The sequence below is a fragment of the Cervus elaphus genome, chromosome 20 (genome assembly GCF_910594005.1).
Source record: "Cervus elaphus chromosome 20, mCerEla1.1, whole genome shotgun sequence".
NCBI classification, from domain to species: domain Eukaryota; kingdom Metazoa; phylum Chordata; class Mammalia; order Artiodactyla; family Cervidae; genus Cervus; species Cervus elaphus.
Genome location: NC_057834.1, coordinates 118313785 through 118331828, shown reverse-complemented (window position 1 = coordinate 118331828; position 18044 = coordinate 118313785). Strand labels below are relative to the sequence as shown.

Genomic DNA, 18044 nt, shown 5'->3' with positions numbered 1-18044 from the left:
CTGAGGTTTGATTTGTGACCCAAGATGTGGTCTATTCTGGAGAATGTTCCGTGTGCATTTGAGGAGAAGGTGTATTCTTCTGCATTTGAGTGGAATTTCCTCAAGATATCAATGAGATCCACCTCATCTAATGTATCATTTAAGACTTGTATTTCTTATTAACTTTCTGTTTTGATGATCTGTCCATTGGTGTGAATGGGGTGGTAAAGTCTGTGTTACTGTCAATTTCTCCTTTTATGTCTTTTAGTGTTTGTCTTATATATTTAGGTGCTCCTATGTTGGGTACATAGATATTTACAATTGTTGCATTTTCCTCTTGGATTGATCCCATGATTGTTATGTAGTGTCCTTCCTTATCTCTTGTAATATTTTTCATTTTAAGGTTTATTTTGTCTGATATGAGGATTGCTACTCCAGCTTGCTTTTGCTTCCCATTTGCATGGAATATATTTTTCCATCCTCTCACTTTCAGTCTATATGTGTCTTGAGGCCTGACAGTTTCTTGTAGATGAAAGGTTGATGCTGAACCACGAAAAGACGCCAGGATTCTTGGCCTCTGGAGGAGAAGAATTCAATCTGGGGCCAAAGATGAGGGTTGATCTCTCAGAGCTTTTGTGTAACAAAGTTTTATTAAAGTATAAAGGAGATAGAGAAAGCTTCTGACATAGGCATCAGAAGGGGGCAGAAAGAGTACCCCCTTGCTAGTGTTAGCAATGGAGTTATATACTCTCCAATTAGTTATTACAGTGAATCAAAAGAATGTCTGGAGGTTGTAAAGACCTCACTAGACCTACTCCCATAATTTACATTTTAAGATAATAGGATTAGCCAGAATATTTTTTCCAGAGACTGTCCTCAAGCAGGATACATTATTGTTATATAATCCTAAGGAATGTAGAGAAGGGAAAAAAGTTTGTCTTTTCTTCCTCCTTGAGAATTCCAGACCCCTCTCTCCTTGGGGACCCCTGGACTTCTTATCAATCTGCCTAAGAATTGACTCTCTCATAGACAGCATATATATGGGTCTTGTTTTTGTATCCATTTAGCCAGTCTGTGTCTTTTGGTTGGAGCATTTAATACATTTACATTTAAAGCAATTATTGATATATATGTCCTTATTGCCATTTTCTTAATTGTTCGGGGTTGATTTTGTAGATCTTTTTCTTCTCTTGTATTTCTTGACTATATGAGTCCCTTTAAGATTTGTTGTAAAGCTGGTTTGGTGGTACTGAATTCTCTTAACTTTTACTTGTCTGAAAAGCTTTTTATTTCTCCATCAGTTTTAAATGAGATCCTTGTCAGGTACAGTAATCTTGGTTGTAGATTTTTTCCTTTCAGTACTTAATTTTTTTGTTGTTGTTTTTATTTATTTTTATTTTTTTCCATTTATTTTTATTAGTTGGAGGCTAATTACTTAACAATATTGTAGTAGTTTTTGTCATACATTGACATGAATCAGCCATGGATTTACATGTATTCCCCATCCCGATCCCCCCTCCCACCTCCTTCTCTACCTGATCCCTCTGGGTCTCCCCAGTGCACCAGGCCTGAGCACTTGTCTCATGCATCCCACCTGGGCTGGTGATCTGTTTCACTATAGATAATATACATGCTGTTCTAATATACATGTTTCAATGCTGTTCTCTCGAAACATCCCACCCTCGCCTTCTCCCACAGAGTCCAAAAGTCTGTTCTGTACATCTGTGTCTCTTTTTCTGTTTTGCATATAGGGTTATCATTACCATCTTTCTAAATTCCATATATATGCTTTAGTATACTGTATTGGTCTTTATCTTTCTGGCTTACTTCACTCTGTATAAGGGGCTCCAGCTTCATCCATCTCATTAGAACTGATTCAAATGAATTCTTTTTAATGGCTGAGTAACATTCCGTGGTGTATATGTACCACAGCTTCCTTATCCATTCATCTGCTGATGGGCATCTAGGTTGCTTCCATGTCCTGGCTATTATAAACAGTGCTACAATGAACATTGGGGTGCATGTGTCTCTTTCAAATCTGGTTTCCTCGGTGTGTATGCCCAGAAGTGGGATTGCTGGGTCATATGGCAGTTCTATTTCCAGTTTTTTAAGAAATCTCCACACTGTTCTCCATAACGGCTATACAGTTTGCATTCCTATCAACAGTGTAAGAGGGTTCCCTTTTCTCCACACCCTCTCCAGCATTTATTGCCTGTAGACTTTTGGATAACAGCCATCCTGACTGGCGTGTAATGGTACCTCATTGTGGTTTTGATTTGCATTTCTCTGATAATGAGAGATGTTGAGCATCTTATGTGTTTGTTAGCCATCTGTATGTCTTCTTTGGAGAAATGTCTGTTTAGTTCTTTGGCCCATTTTTTGATTGGGTCATTTATTTTTCTGGAATTGAGCTACAGGAGTTGCTTATATATTTTTTGAGATTAATCCTTTGTCTGTTTCTTCATTTGCTATTATTTTCTCCCAATCTGAGGGCTGTCTTTTCACCTTGCTTATAGTTTTCTTTGTAGTGCAAAAGCTTTTAAGTTTCATTAGGTCCCATTTGTTTATTTTTGCTTTTAATTCCAATATTCTGGGAGGTGGGTCATAGAGGATCCTGCTGTGATTTATGTCGGAAAGTGTTTTGCCTATGTTCTCCTTTAGGAGTTTTATAGTCTGGTCTTACATTTAGATCTTTAATCCATTTTGAGTTTATTTTTGAGTATGGTGTTAGAAAGTGTACCAGTTTCATTCTTTTACAAGTAGTTGACCAGTTTTCCCAGCACCACTTGTTAAAGAGGTTGTCTTTTTTCCAATGTTTATTCTTGCCTCCTTTGTCGAAGATAAGGTGTTCATAGGTGCGTGGATTTATCTCTGGGCTTTCTATTCTGTTCCACTGATCTATATTTCTGTCTTTGTGCCAGTACCATACTGTCCTGATGACTGTGGCTTTGTAGTCCTTTCAGTACCTTAAATATATCCTGCCATCCCCTTCTGGCCTGTAGCTTTTCTGCTGAAAGAACAGCTGTTAAACTTATGGGGTTTCTCTTGTATGTTACTTGTTGCTTTTCCCTTGCTGCTTTTAATATTCTTTCTTTGTGTTTTGTCTTTGTTAGTTTGATTAGTATGTGTCTTGGCATGTTTCTCCTTGGGTATCCTGTATCAGACTCTTTCCACCCCTCGGACCTGATTGACTATTTCCTTTTCCCTGTTGGGGAAATTTTCAACTATAATCTCTTCAAAAGTTTTCTCATATCCTTTCTTCTTCTCTTCTTCTTCTGGGATTCTTATAATTCAAATGTTGGTGCGTTTGATATTGTCCCAGAGGTCTCTGAGACTATCTTCAGTTCTTTTCATTCTTTTTACTTTATTTTGCTCTTCAGAAATTATTTCCATCATTTTATCTTCCAGCTCACTGATTTGTTCTTTTGCTTCAGATATTCTTCTATTTATCCCTTTTAGCACAATTTCAGCAATTCTGTTGTTTGTCTCTGTATGTTTAGCCTTTAATTCTTCTAGGTCTCTGTCAGTTGATTCTTGCATTTTCTCCATTCTGTTTTCAAGGTTGTTGATCATCTTCACTATCATTATTCTGAGTTATTTTTTAGGTAGTTTGCATATTTCCTCCTCATTTACTTGGACTTCTGTGTTTCTAGTTTGTTCCTTCATTTGTGTAGTATTTCTCTGCATTTTCATTATTATTATTTTTTTAACCTATTGTGGTTGAGGTCTCCTTTTCCCAGGCTTCAAGGATGAATTCTTTCTTCCCTTTGGTTTCTGCCCTCCTAAGGTTGGTCCAGTGGTTTGTGTAAGCTTCATATAAGGTGAGATTTGTGCTGAGCTTCCCCCCACCCACCCTCACCCACGATAGGCAAGGCTGAGTGAGGTGCTAATCCTGCCTGCTGATGACTGGGTTTGTATTTTTGTTTTGTTTGTTGTTTAGATGAGGAGTCCTGCAGAGGGTGATACTGGTGGTTGGGTGATGCTGAGTCTTGTATTCAAGAGGTTTCCTTGGTGTAAGTTCTCACTATTTGATACTCCCTAGGGTTAGTTCTCTGGTACTCTAGAGTCCTGGGGTCAGTGCTCCCACTCCAAATGCTCAGGGCTTGATCTCTGGTCAGGAACAAATATTCCACAAGCAATTTGGTATGGCATTAAGTGATTTTAAAACAAATATCCAAAAATGAGAAACCAAAGATGAACCCCAGACAAATGGCAGTTACTAAATGAGGCAAATAATAATTAAAATAATGGAATGTCACATCTCTTCTGATTATACAGAGGAAGTGAGAAATAGATTCAAGGGACTAGATCTGACAGACAGAGTGCCTGATGAATTATGGACGGAGGTTCGTGACATTGTACAGGAGACAGGGATCAAGACCATCCCAAAGAAAAAGAAATGCAAAAAGGCAAAATGGCTGTCTAAGGAGGCCTTACAAATAGCTGTGAAAAGAAGAGAAGCGAAAAGCAAGAGAGAAAAGAAAAGATATAAGCATCTGAATGCAGAGTTCTAAAGAATAGCAAGGGAAGATAAGAAAGCCTTCCTCAGTGATCAGTGCAAAGAAATAGAGGAAAGCAATAGGATGTGAAAGACGAGAGAGCTCTTTAAGAAAATTAGAGATACCAAGGGAACATTTCATGCAAAGATGGGCTCTAATAAAGGACAGAAATGATAGGGACCTAACAGAAGCAGAAGATATTAAGAAGAGGTGGCAAGAATACACAGAAGAACTGTTAAAAAAAAAAAGATCTTCACAACCCAGATAATCACGATGGTGTGATCACTGACCTAGAGCCAGACATCCTGGAATATGAAGTGAAGTGGGCCTTAGGAAGCATCACTACAAACAAAGCAAGTGGAGGTGATGGAATTCCAGTTGAGCTATTTCAAATCCTAAAAGATGATGCTGTGAAAGTGCTGCACTCAATATGTCAGCAAATTTGGAAAACTCAGCAGTGGCCACAGGACTGGAAAAGCTCAGTTTTCATTCCAATCCCAAAGAAAGGCAATGCCAAAGAATGCTCAAACTACCACACAATTGCTCTCATCTCACACGCTAGTAAAGTAATGCTCAAAATTCTTCAAGCCAGGCTTCAGCAATACATGAACCATGAACTTCCAGATATTCAAGCTGGTTTTAGAAAAGGTAGAGGAACCAGAGATCAAATTGCCAACATCTGCTGGATCACCGAAAAAGCAAGAGAGTTCCAGAAAAACATCTATTTCTGCTTTATTGACTATGCCAAAACCTTTGACTGTGTGGATCACAATAAACTGTGGAGAATTCTGAAAGAGATGGGAATATCAGACCACCTGACCTGCTGCTTGAGAAACCTGTATACAGGTCAGGAAGCAGCAGTTAGAACTGGACATGGAACAACAGACTGGTTCCAAATAGGAAAAGGAGTACATCACGGCTGTATATTGTCACCCTGCTTATTTAACTTATGTGCAGAGTACATTATGAGAAACGCTGGGCTGGAGGAAGCACAAGCTGGAATCAAGATTGCCGGGAGAAATATCAATAACCTCAGATATGCAGATGACACCACCCTTATGGCAGAAAGTGAAGAAGAACTAGAGAGCCTCTTGATGAAAGTGAAAGAGGAGAGTGAAAAGTTGGCTTAAATCTCAACATACAAAAAACTAAGATCATGGCATCCAGTCCCATCACTTCATGGGAAAGAGATGGGGAAACAATGGAAACGGTGGCTGACTTTATTTTTCTGGGCTCAAAATCACTGCAGATGGTGATTGCAGCCATGGAATTTAAAGACACTTACTCCTTGGGAGGAAAGTTATGACCAATCTAGACAGCATATTAAAAAGCAGAGACAATACTTTGTCAACAAAGGTCTATCTAGTCAAGGCTATGGTTTTTCCACTAGTCATGTAAGGATGTGAGAGTCGGACTGTAAAGAAAGCTGAGCGCCGAAAAATTTATGCTTTTGAACTGTGTTATTGGAGAAGATTCTTGAGAGTCCCTTGGACTGCAAGCAAATCCAACCAGTCCATCCTAAAGGAGATCAGTCCTGAGTGTTCTTTGGAAGGACTGATGTTGAAGCTGAAACTCCAATACTTTGGCCACCTGATGCAGAGAGCTGACTCATTTGAAAAGACCCTGATGCTGGGAAAGATTGAGGGCAGGAGAAGAAGGGGACGACAGAGGATGAGATGGTTGGATGGCATCACTGACTCAATGGACATGGGTTTGGGTAAACTCCAGGAGTTGGTGATAGACAGGGAGTCCTGGCGTGCTGTGGTTCATGGGGTTGCAAAGAGTCAGACATGACTGAGGGACTGAACTGACCTGAACTGAGAAGGATATGGCAACTAGTATTGGCCAATATATTCTGGTATCTTGCCTGGAGAACCACCCCCTGCCCCAACAGAGAAGCCTGGGGGCCCACAGTCCACAGGGCCACAAAGAGCTGGACACAACTGAAGACTTTTTTTTGCCTGTGGCAGCTCTGCCCCAGTGAGGGTTGAGCATGAAGGTGGTGCAGCTGCTTGGCTTGCAGGGATCCTGGAGGTGGCAAGTGTGCAGGGACACTGACTGCCTCTGCCCCAGGTGTTATGGCCCTGTCAGAGTCTTTTTTTGAGCCTCTTGTAGCTGGCGATCAGAAGACCGCTTTGGCCAGTCTTTCTCTGTAGCTCCACCCATTCAGGCACTTAGAGGGCCCCCTTGCCTGGGGTCCTTCTCTGTTGTTTGGTGCATCAGGCACATAGAGCCCCCCCACCCCCACCCCACCCCGGCTGGGGTCCTTCTCTGTAGATCAGCAGGTCAGGCACTTAAAAGGGGCACCCTGGGTGGGGTCCTTCTCTGTAGATCAGCACATCAGGCACTTAGAAGGGGCACCCTGGGTGGGGTCCTTCTCTGTAGGTCAGCACGTCAGGCACTTAGAAGGGGCACCCTGGGTGGGGTCCTTCTCTGTAGGTCAGCACGTCAGGCACTTAGAAGGGGCACCCTGGCTGGGGTTCTACTCTGTAGGTCAGTATGTCAGGCGTTTGATGGGCGGGCCTCTCTATTGTTCAGCTCCCGGTGCTAGCATGTGGGGAGAGAGGCGCTATGGTGATGGCTCCACCCCCTACACATGACTCAGCAGTATCCTCTTGCTTCCATGGCTTCCTGGCTTTCCTCCACAAGCATTTCCTACCACAATCTCCTCCCTCACATCCCCTAGATCTGTTTCTTTGCAATCAACAGCAGCCCTCACCCTGGGATTGCTCCACAATCACTAAATAACTCCCAGCGGCTGTGCCTTCTAGGGGACCTGCATCACTGTCCAGAGTATGTATGGCTGTGGCAAGGACTGTCTGATTCTTATTGCATTTAGGCTGCCACCGATCAGCTGTTTCACTCTCAGCCTTAAATATTTCTCCTCTGACTCAGACAATTGCCCTGATGCAGGGATCAGAGCCTTGCTTCAGTTCCTCCACCCACCAAGGGCAGGTCCAGTCCTACTAACACTCCTGTTTTCCCCCCTAGTTCCTTTGTTCTACCAAGTTTTGCATAGTTCTGTATATTCTTTTCTGCTGGTCAGGTACTCCTGCCTGCTCTCAGCTGGTGTTCTTCATGCACTTCTGTGTCTGAAGGTGTATTCCTTCAGACCTCCATGATGTATCCATGGAGAGAGATGTACTCCACATCCGCCTACTCCTCTGCCATCTTGTTCTCCTCAAATGTATTTTAAGCCAGCTTTTTCACTCTCCTCTTTCATCTTCATCAAGAGACTCTTTAGTTTTTCTTCACTTTCTTCATCTGCGTATCTGAGATTATTGATGTTTCTCCTGACATCTTGATTCCAGCTTGTGATGTTCACATGATGTACACTGCATAGAAGTTAGATAAGCCGGGTGACAAAATACAGCCTTGATGCACTCCCTTACCAATTTTAAACCAGTCCATTGTTCCATGTCTGGTTCTAACTGTTGCTTCTTGACCTGCATACATGTTTCTCAGGAGACAGGTAAGGTTGTCTGATATTTCCATCTCTTAAGAATTTTCTGCAGTTCATTGTGATACACATAGTAAAAGGCTTTAGCATAGTCAGTGAAGCAGAAATATGTATTATTATTTCTGATCTTGTTGAAGAGGGCTCCCCGGGTGGCTCAGTGTTAAAGAATCTGTCCATCGATGCAGGAGATGCTGCTTGATCTCTGAGTCAGGAAGATCCCCTGGAGAAGGAAAGGGCAACCTACTCCAGTATTCTTGCCTGGAGAATCCCATAGACAGAATACTTGGGCCAGGTGATACTGAGCTGACTCCTTTGAAATGACCCTGATACTAGGAAGGATTGAAGGCCAAAGGAGAAGGGCGTGGCAGAGGCTGAGATGGTTAGATAGCATCATTGACTGAATGGACATGAATTTGAGCAAACTCCAAGAGATAGTGAAGGACAAGGGAGTCTGGTGTGCTGCAGTACATGGGGTCACAGAGTCAGACATGACTTAGCAACTGAACAACAACAACTTGTTGAAGAAAATATATTGCAGAAGCTAGAGACCTTCACCAGAGTTGACATACATTTGACTTAGAACTCAGAGAAGTCAAAGGAGGATTCATGGGAAAGTAGAGCAGTTTTAGATCTAGCTTCTGTATCATGCCAATGAAAGGAATCAGCAGATCAGCAGCAACATATATAATACAAGCTGCAAAATGGCTGCTGCTTCCTTTTCACTCTCCATCCCCCAAGAATTTTCCTTATGGCCTACCCGAACTGGAAACACAAAAGAAAGGACTTTCTGAAAAGTGTAGTCAAGTTGACACACATTTAATGATACCATCACAATGTCCTTAAATCAATATTTGTTTTTACATATGAGAAAGGACAGAATCATCTGAACATAAACTAAGGAGAGAAATGGACAGTAGAAAGAGACTTAATAGAACAAAGCTGACTAAGATGGTGAAATTAGCTAATAAGTTTAAAATAACTTTAATTGATTTGTCCTGGCATGTTGAGGAAAAGATATTTAAAAGATAGCATTACCATAGAAGTGGAGTCTATAGTAGGAAAATACTTGGGATTCCCAGAGGGAGAAATATAACTTCTGAAATAAAAACTCATTAAAAAGAGTTTAGCAGCTTATTCAGCTGAAATAACATGGGATTAGTGATTTGGGAGACTTTAATTGTAAATATCCAAACTGAAGAACAGAGAGGAAAAAGAATATAAAATAAAGAAAAAAACATAGGGAGATTAGAGTCACAGTGAAGGATCTAACAGACATACAACTAGACACCCAAAAGCAGGAGACGTATTTGAAGAATAATGACTGAAACATTATCATTTTTTGGAATGTTATTTTTAAACCCATGTATTAATGGAGGTACATTAATCTCAAGCAGTATCAATATAAATTAAACCATATCAAACACATTGTAGTCAGGCTATGGAAACCAAATTGACTCAAATCTGTTTAAAGCAATCTGAGAATAAAAGACATATTGTCTTCAAAAAAGCAACAATAAGACAAATAGTTGACTTTTCAACAGGTAATACAAAAGGCAGAAAATAATGGAATAATCTACTTGACACGTTGGAAGGAAATAAGCTTCAACCAGGATTTTGTTCCAGATGACACTATCCTTTAAAAATAAAGATGATTCCATAGAGGCCTTGGAAAATTATTCTACTTTTTTAAAGGAGAAATTTACAGCAACCAAATCTCTTGCTCCTTAAATCAAATTAAACAAGGTTATATATCTAATTTTTTGTTGTTTAGTCACTCAGTCATGTCCAACTCTTTGCAACCACATGGACCATAGCCTGCCAGGCTCCTCTATCCATGGGATTTCCCAGGTAAGAATACTGAAGTGGGTTGCCATTTCCTTCTCCAGGGGATCTTCCTGACCCAGGGATCAAATCTGAGTCTCCTGCTTTGGCAGGTAGATTCTTTACCGCTGAGCCACCAGGGAAGCATTATATCCTGGCATAAAAACCACAGTCAGTGCCTGTATTTCTGTAGGTCAGTGTCTTTACTTGAAGGTTTCTAGTTTTTCAGAAAGGTTGTTACCCTGATGAGCTTCCCAGGTAGCACTGGTGGTAAAGAACCCACCTACCAATGCAGGAGAAGTTAGACACAGGTTCCTACTCCAGTATTTTGCCTTGAGAATCCCATGGACAGAGGACCCTGGTGGGCTACAGTCCACAGGGTCACAAAGTGTTGGACATGACTGAACTGATTTAGCACACACACACATCTTCCTATCTACCATGTGGGTTACCCACCGAATGGAAATTTTTTCCAAGTTTCTTCTAGACTATAACTTGAGCTTGTTTCTACCCCACGGCCTTTGTTACTTCAGTCATTATGAAAACAAATCCTGAAATAAATTTATATGCTAATATTTTCCTTGTGTCCCTTATCAGAGTGAGTATTCTGGCTTCACTTGAAAACTTTATCCCTCTTATATTTAATTTAATGTACAAAGTCATTCTTTTAGCTCAATGTACAGAAGATGTGTTATCTGTTTATTTAATTTGTATTATGGACTCTCATGCTAAGAGCCTTCTGATGCATTTCTCTGATCGATGTCCCAGATATGTTTAATTGCTGATAGATATGACATTTAATTCTGATAGGTATAGATTTATTTCTACTTTCAGAGTTACTTTCATTTTCCCATGTAGATTATTGACTTTATTTCAGTCATTACCCTAATTTGTTATCTTCTGTCTTCTGATTACTTTTCTATCCATTTTAACTTTAACATAGTTTGTACAAGAGCTACAAATGAAATGCAAATTTGAGTGAACAAACATTTTATTTGCTCTACACATGGCAATTATTTGGCTTTATATAAAATTGCAAGGGAAAAATTAAATTGTGAGGGCTTAGCTACTTTTCTTGGAGATCTTCGCCTATTGATCCTCCGTAGTCTATCCATTGTCCCAGATGAAACATTCGGTGCTTGCTTAGTCCCTTAATTTTGTAGGAAACCTGTTGAGGAAATAAAATGTACTCAAGCTATTATAAATTCACATTTTACTAAAGGCAACTAGTTGAAATAAAAACACACTTGAGAACATATCAATCTCTTCCAAGATGCCAAAGTCATCTTTGGAAAAGCCATGAGAAACAACTTTTATTTAGAAGTCGTTAACTTGACTTCTCTGGCTTAAATCAATGAGAGGAAAATCCCTGCTGGGAGGATGTGTGTAAGGAATAAAGGTATTCTAGAAAGGAGTCTGATTTAATTTGCACAGTATCTCTTTGCAACTGAAGTAAATGGATACCCTGGTGAAACTATAATCAATAATATATATTCACACACATACACTATCTCTTCCTGTCTTTTTTCTCTTTTTCTCTTTTCTCCTTCACTCTCATAACTCAAACAGCAGTAAATCACTCTACATTATGTGCATTTGCTTGGAAAAGGCTATCATTGCACAATGTTATCTGATGCTTAATGTCACAAGGCACATCAGAAACTGCAGTGAATCTGTGGACTTGCTTTTTAAATTTTTCTAAATATTCTTATGTATCCCTTTAACCTTCTGGAACTTGAAAAGTTGTGAAACATAAGAGACAGAATTGGAAAAATTAACTTTTCAAATAAGAGAAGAGATAAACTCATTCAGTGAAAGGGTGCATAGAAAGTTGTTACTGAAAAAGCAATTAGATTCATCCTAAACCCTAATATAAACTTGGTAGAACTGGAGAAAACATTAAGAAAAATTGCTGAAAAAGTATTTGAGGCAATTATTTTTTCTTTGTAAAACAAAATTGACCTGATTATGAGAAATGGTTGATTTTCTTTTCTTTTTTTTTTTTTTTTGGCCACACCCCACGGGATGCAGGGTCTTAGTTCCTCAGAGCAGGGAGCGAACTTCAGTCACCCTGCAGTGGAAGTGTGGAGTCCTAACCACTAGAATTCCCGATTTTTTTAAATTTAAAAATCTAATGAGTGACTTCACTTTCACTTTTCACTTTTATGCATTGGAGAAGGAAATGGCAACCCACTCCAGTGTTCTTGCCTGGAGAATCCCAGGGATGGGGTCGCACAGAGTCGGACACGACTGAAGTGACTTAACAGCAGCAGCAGTAGTTAATGTAGAGCATTTCAATTTATGGTCAAGTTTGATCTTTTCCAATTTTGGCCTGTTGTGAGGTTGCTGCTATAGATTCTATAATATTAGCAATGTGAGATATATTAGAATTAACAGACTGTAAATGGTGATAAGTAGAATGAATTGGGTCTTTTCAGTCAAATACATTGCACAATCTCTCTTTCAAATCAATTAGTATATTTTCTTGATTTATTCATAAACACCTGGGAAAGCAAAAAAAGTAACTGACAAAAATCTTTGAGTGGCTAAAGCAACTCCTTCATTGGTCTCCATGGGACAAAGAGGAGCAGTGCTGAAAAATGGCCTTATGATACCACGTGGTTGAAAACGGGATTCATTTTTTAATAACTCTGGTCTCCAGTGTGAAAGACAATAAAACCTCTCCTTGATTCTAACTCTTATAATCCCACTCGATCAGCACGTAAGCCTGGCTTTTGAGTGGATGAATATTGGCTACAGGCTCCTTTCTGCTTTCAGCTATCACTAATCTGTGCCTCATAGGATGCAAGGATAGTGATTGAGTTGTTTTCCTCGGTAGTAGAAATTAGGCCTGAGAAGCATAAATCTGTACTGTGGGAAGCACACATTTGTCCTTGTAATTGTTTAATTATAAAGGGTGGAATGTTTCTCAACATTGGAGAGGTAATGAAGGGTCTGACTCCGGTCCAGCTTACTATATGTGATTCCTTATGTCAGACCATAGGAAATGACAAAAGATTTGCCTAGCAGGCTCCTCACACCAGACTTGGTGCACAGTCAGCGCCTTGCAGCTTCTGGAGGGAGGTGCAATCCAGGACTAGGTCCTTCACTCCCAGCAGCCATGTTCATATGCACACCTGCATTCCGAGCCCAGGTACCTCTTTTTGGAGGCTTCCTTACTGGGGTCCTCAGCTAAAATGGCTTTTTTTATTTTTAGTACCCTCTGCTGAGACCTTTTATTGGGGGAGGGCATCTTGATTAAGTTATTCTTCTCCACTTTGACTCGGGATTGTTCCATTCTAGTTCTCTGAGTTTGTAAAATGGCAGGAGTCTTTTGTGTAGTGTTCTTTATAGTGAGACACTATTTCAAACCCAGGTCTCCTGCATTGCAGGTGCATTCTTTACTGACTGAGCCACCAGGGAAGCCCAAGAATACTGGAGTGGGTAGCCTATCCCTTCTCCAGGGCATCTTCCTGACCCAGGAATTAAACTGGGGTCTCCTGCATTGCAGGCGGTTTCTTTACCTCCAGAGCTACAAGGGAAGCCCTAGTGTTCTTTATAGTGAGACACTATCTCCCCAACCTGTGCTGCAGGTCACCTGACCCTTGTCCAGTGCTGGAACTATGAGGAGCCAGCACTATTTTCCTTTTTGACCTCTTACACACCCACAGTAAGGGGATAAAAGCATGACTGTTACCTTTAGTTTCTCTTGTCATCTTAATCGGCCACTCTAGCAGCTCTCGACAGGTAGTCCAGAGGGACCCAAGAGTCAATGAATGCAAAGATGGGAGAGCAAACTACCCATTCTTTGTGGTTCTAGGCCTTTTTAAGCTTAAGTAAAAAGCTTGTATGTATTGTCCACAATAACTCATCATAGATTTGCACTGTATTAAAGGGAAAGAGCCTACTAGTAATTAAGGGTATATATTTTCATAACCCTGCATACATTTTTTAATGGAACATTTTAGGATTGTAGGTTTCTGGTGGAACACAAGAATCAAGTATTAAATTTTTTCTTCTCACATGACTAGTTTTATATTTCCTTCCATTGATTTCATAAGCAGATTATATTTTGCACATAATGCCAGGACTTTCAATGTTGGGTGTTAGGGAATTTCAAAAATATACACTCTACTGTGAACAGAGCTTCAGAAATGTTCCTGGTTCAGCCTTTGTAGATGCCTATGAGTTTCTATAATGTTCAATTATCAACTATAATATTAAAATTTTAATTCTGTCTTTGAGATCAAAATAGAAGAAAATGCACAGCATTGAATGGTTTCATCACAGGATGAAAAGCCTGGACCTTCCAGTTCTACTAGAATTATCACAAGTGTGAAATCAGAACTGAGACTGTCATTGGAATCTGAAGCACTAACTTTGCAAGTGTAGAAACCCCAGGGAGCCTCAAGATGGTTACAATCAGGGAACCCTTATACAGGGCATAAGTCTTCCTCCTTTCCCTCTGACATTCCTTCCTTCTTTCTTTCCTTTCTTCCTTCTTTCCTCCTTTTCTTTCTTTCTTCTCTTTTTTGTGAAGAGACTATATTGTGTTCATTTCTTTTCAGTGATATATCAGCTGATATCACAGTAAGATTTTGAGGGAACAGGCAGAGACAGTGAGAGGTAGTAGAGGTAGATGTTTCAAGAGGTATAGAAGCAGAGGGGAAAAGAGAGATTTCACTGGGGTAGAATCTGACCACTTCTGGTCTTCCTCCCCTCTGGCTGCCTCTCTGATGTATGTGTATGAGCAGGTATATGCACATGTATGTACGTGTGATATTTATTTGAGTACACAACGTTAGATCTTTACATCAAAATTCCTCAGCTGAATAATCTCATAAGGCATGACTTATCTTCCCCATTTTGTGGAGGAAATAAAATTAGATCAGAAGAGAAAAGCCATTTACCCAAGGTCACTCAGCATGGTTAAGCCAGGATAAAACCCAAGCTTATTGGATTCAAAAACTATGTTCTTTTCATTAAGCAACCATCCTTTTCTAGGCTGAGTATAACCTTGTCTCAAAATTACCTCTTTCGGTCCCCCTCCCCACCACTTTTGTTTATTAAACAGGACACTCCCCCCACCTCTTTTTTCTTTATTCCAAAATTCTATTTAGTTGAATTTAAAGTTATCCTGAGACTATTATTATCTTGCTTGGGCAGCTTCCTTGCACATGTAATTTCATTACATGTACCAAACACATCATGTTAGAAAAGTATAAATTCTGGCAAGAAAATCTCTAAGGTATTATTCTTACATCAAATTCACTGAGAGCTTCATACAGAAACAGATCAAATGACAATGAACAGGTCTTTGTTTTTCCCCCAGCTATTAATGCACAAGGACTGGAAAGGTCACTTTTGTAGAAACCCCAGGAGACTCAAGAAGCTACAATCAGAGACTATATCTGGAGATCAGTTAGAAGAATGATGCCTTCTGAGTTACCACCCTTCCCATTCCATTTACCTCTGAATCTGAAGTAAGCAGAGGAAATGATCATGGTGATGAAGACCGTCAAAACACACAGGATCACAGTCATATCCTCCAGCCACATGACATCCATCTCGAAATGTGGATCTGAAACAGGGACTGTAGAGAGATGCAAGCATTAGGAGAATCACAGCAGGGAACGGAGGACTGGATTACAGACTCACAATAGGTTTGCTTTTCACATTCCTATGGCTCCATACTTCTGGGCTTGTATGAGGGGGAAGGAGAAGTAGGCTGGGTTGTGTAGATGATCCTGGAGATGAGCACATTTGAGCTAAGTGTGGAAGAAGGCTGCAAAGAGGCAGATATTGTTTCTTCCACCCAAGCATCATGACACTTGCTCTGGTTGGCCAGAGTCTGAAGGATGGATACACACATTATACCTTTGTCTACTTCATGAGGTGCTGCAGGCCCTCAGGAACTCTAGACCTCTTGAGAAATATGGTGAAATAGAATAATCTGGAATGAGCAGAATCTCTGAGATGAAAAAGATATTATAATTCTCAAAAGTTATCCTCTTATCTGTAGCAGACATCTTCTGTAAAGTATGTTTTCTGGGTGATTATAAAAGTGGAGAATATCCCCACCTCATAATACTGATTAATATGTCTTGTGATGGGAGCACCATTACCAACAGTTAGGGTATCTGTTTCATTACTGGTCAGCTATGCCTATTAAAAATTACTTTTCTATATAAACTCTAGTTTGTTTCACTGACATGATTGTTCACTGATTCATACTATCTTGTAGAGAAGGACAACCAACACAGTAAGGATGGGGAAACAGGAGTCAGGAGTCTTAAATCCACATCCTTGAAATAATGGTTGAAATAATCAACAATGTTCTTCTTGGAGAAAAGAAAACTCAAAAGCCACCAAAATTGTTGCCCTCACAATATATTCCATATGGTTGTAGACTGTACAAATGGAGGGTAAAGCATTTCCCTAATTAATATCTACTTTACCCCATAATTTGATATAAATTCTCGGCACTTGACTAGATCGGAGGCCCCTTTAGTAAGGGTGATAGCTTGAATTTTTAAAAAATAGACAAGTTGCTCTGGGAGCATGTGCAAAATGATCAGAGAGTGAAGAGTCTACAAATTTTTCTCTGGGTCACACACTTCTATTTTTCTCAGCTTAACATTAAGGAGAACTTCAAAGCTCTTCTCCTAAGGGGTAGAACAAAATTTAAAATAAAATTGAAAGAAAAGTTTGGAAATAAAATAGCTCTAGGATGCTAAAAGTATCAGAAGATTGTGTGTGTGTGTGTATGTGTGTGTGTGTTTAAATCAATGCTGACTTTTTAAATTTTCTTTCCTTCCTACATGCTAGGGATGTCCATGCTTAGAAGGAAAGTTAAGGTCATGGTGGGCTGCAAGTGAAGAAAGACATGCCATGAGCTTAGGAGAAAAGGGAAGAAGGATGATGGCAAACACATGTAGCCCAATCTTCCCACCAGCTGAGACACCAGACAGGGAATTGTGGCAGAATCCATAGATAATGCTAATAATAATGATAGTAATAATAGTATCAAACATTAGTGTGGTTTGCACTATGTGTGAACTCAGACTAAATGACTTCAATACATTGACTAATTTAACCTAAAATAACCTTATGAAATAGGCATTATCATCAATATTTTAAGGATGAAGAAACTACAGTTCAGAGACTTTAAATAAGTTCCTCAAGTTCACACAGTTAGTAGTATAGCCAAGATAGCGTGACTCTAGTCTGGCACTGATTCTTGGAAATAAATAGTATACATCTCTTGCAGGTTTCTCTGTGCATGACCTCCACAGAAAGCAAGAAGAGCAGAATATATCTGTTGGAGACTCAAATGCTGGCTATTTCTTGTGAAGAAACATTTACTTGCATTTGGAAAGGCAATCTGATTTATTGTAAAATATTCAGACTAAGGGACACATGATTTGAATCCCAGTAATAATTTTATTTTTTGCTGCGTCAACTGATGTAAGTTGATCAAATTTTACATTCTGCTGTATCTGCAGCTCCAAAGTGAAGATAATAATAAACACTGCATAAAGATGTTAAGAATTAAAATATACAATGTTTGTGGAATTTCCTGAAATTTGTATTTGTTAAATGAATTGACAAGTATTTTCTGAATTGATAAACATCAAGAAGGAAAATCAGTCCAGAAAGTCACCACAAACAGAAAGTTGTCTAAATTAGGAATGAGGCTGCTAAATGAGATGGTTATAGAGGAAGCAATATCCATGGGGAAAAGTCCATTTTAAGTAAGGAGAAGAAAGTTCAGTAGCAATTAGAAAAGAGATTAGTGGATAGGTGTTACTTGCCTAATTACCAGGAGTTGTGAGCACTGTGGGTGGAGGCCTCTGTGATCAATGACTTAGTTTTAGGTCTTCAAGTTAGAGTAAGCAAAAATAAAATTTTAATTCCCAGACTCACTCTTAAGGATTCCAGGTCTGCTTCAACAATGACAGTGACTTGCAACTTATTCTTGGGGTTTTCTGTTATATCCAACGGAAGCCTCATAAATCACTAAGTACCCAGGCAATATTTCCCTGTAATGATCAATTCTTTTTCACAAGACTGCTGACTAAATATTTCTTTTTAATTTTATTTTTAGTCTTTCCATAGAGGAACAGTACACTAGAGTTATTGAAACAGAGGTCTAAGTGCCTGGTTGGGGTCTGGGCATTGCCATTACTTAGCTGTGTGAATAGTTATTCAACTTCTTTGTGTTCCAGATTTTATCACATTTAAAATCTAATTCACTGAAGAGTAAATGTATTAACATTATAAAA

At 39.5% G+C, this 18044-nt stretch overlaps 1 protein-coding gene across 3 annotated transcripts in view; it reads right to left on the bottom strand.

The window, feature by feature from the left end:
* Positions 1-10732: 10732 nt before the first annotated feature.
* Positions 10733-18044, bottom strand: part of LOC122676648 (putative selection and upkeep of intraepithelial T-cells protein 1 homolog) — a 32054-nt gene continuing 24742 nt past the window's right edge. For all 3 annotated transcript variants that reach the window (XM_043876132.1, XM_043876133.1, XM_043876134.1), the window contains 2 exons: positions 15230-15352; positions 10733-10927 (listed from right to left, as the gene is read on the bottom strand). In XM_043876132.1, coding sequence (XP_043732067.1) covers positions 10911-10927; positions 15230-15352 — 140 coding nt within the window. In that variant the 3' untranslated portion in view covers positions 10733-10910. The remainder of the gene's footprint in view (positions 10928-15229; positions 15353-18044) is intronic.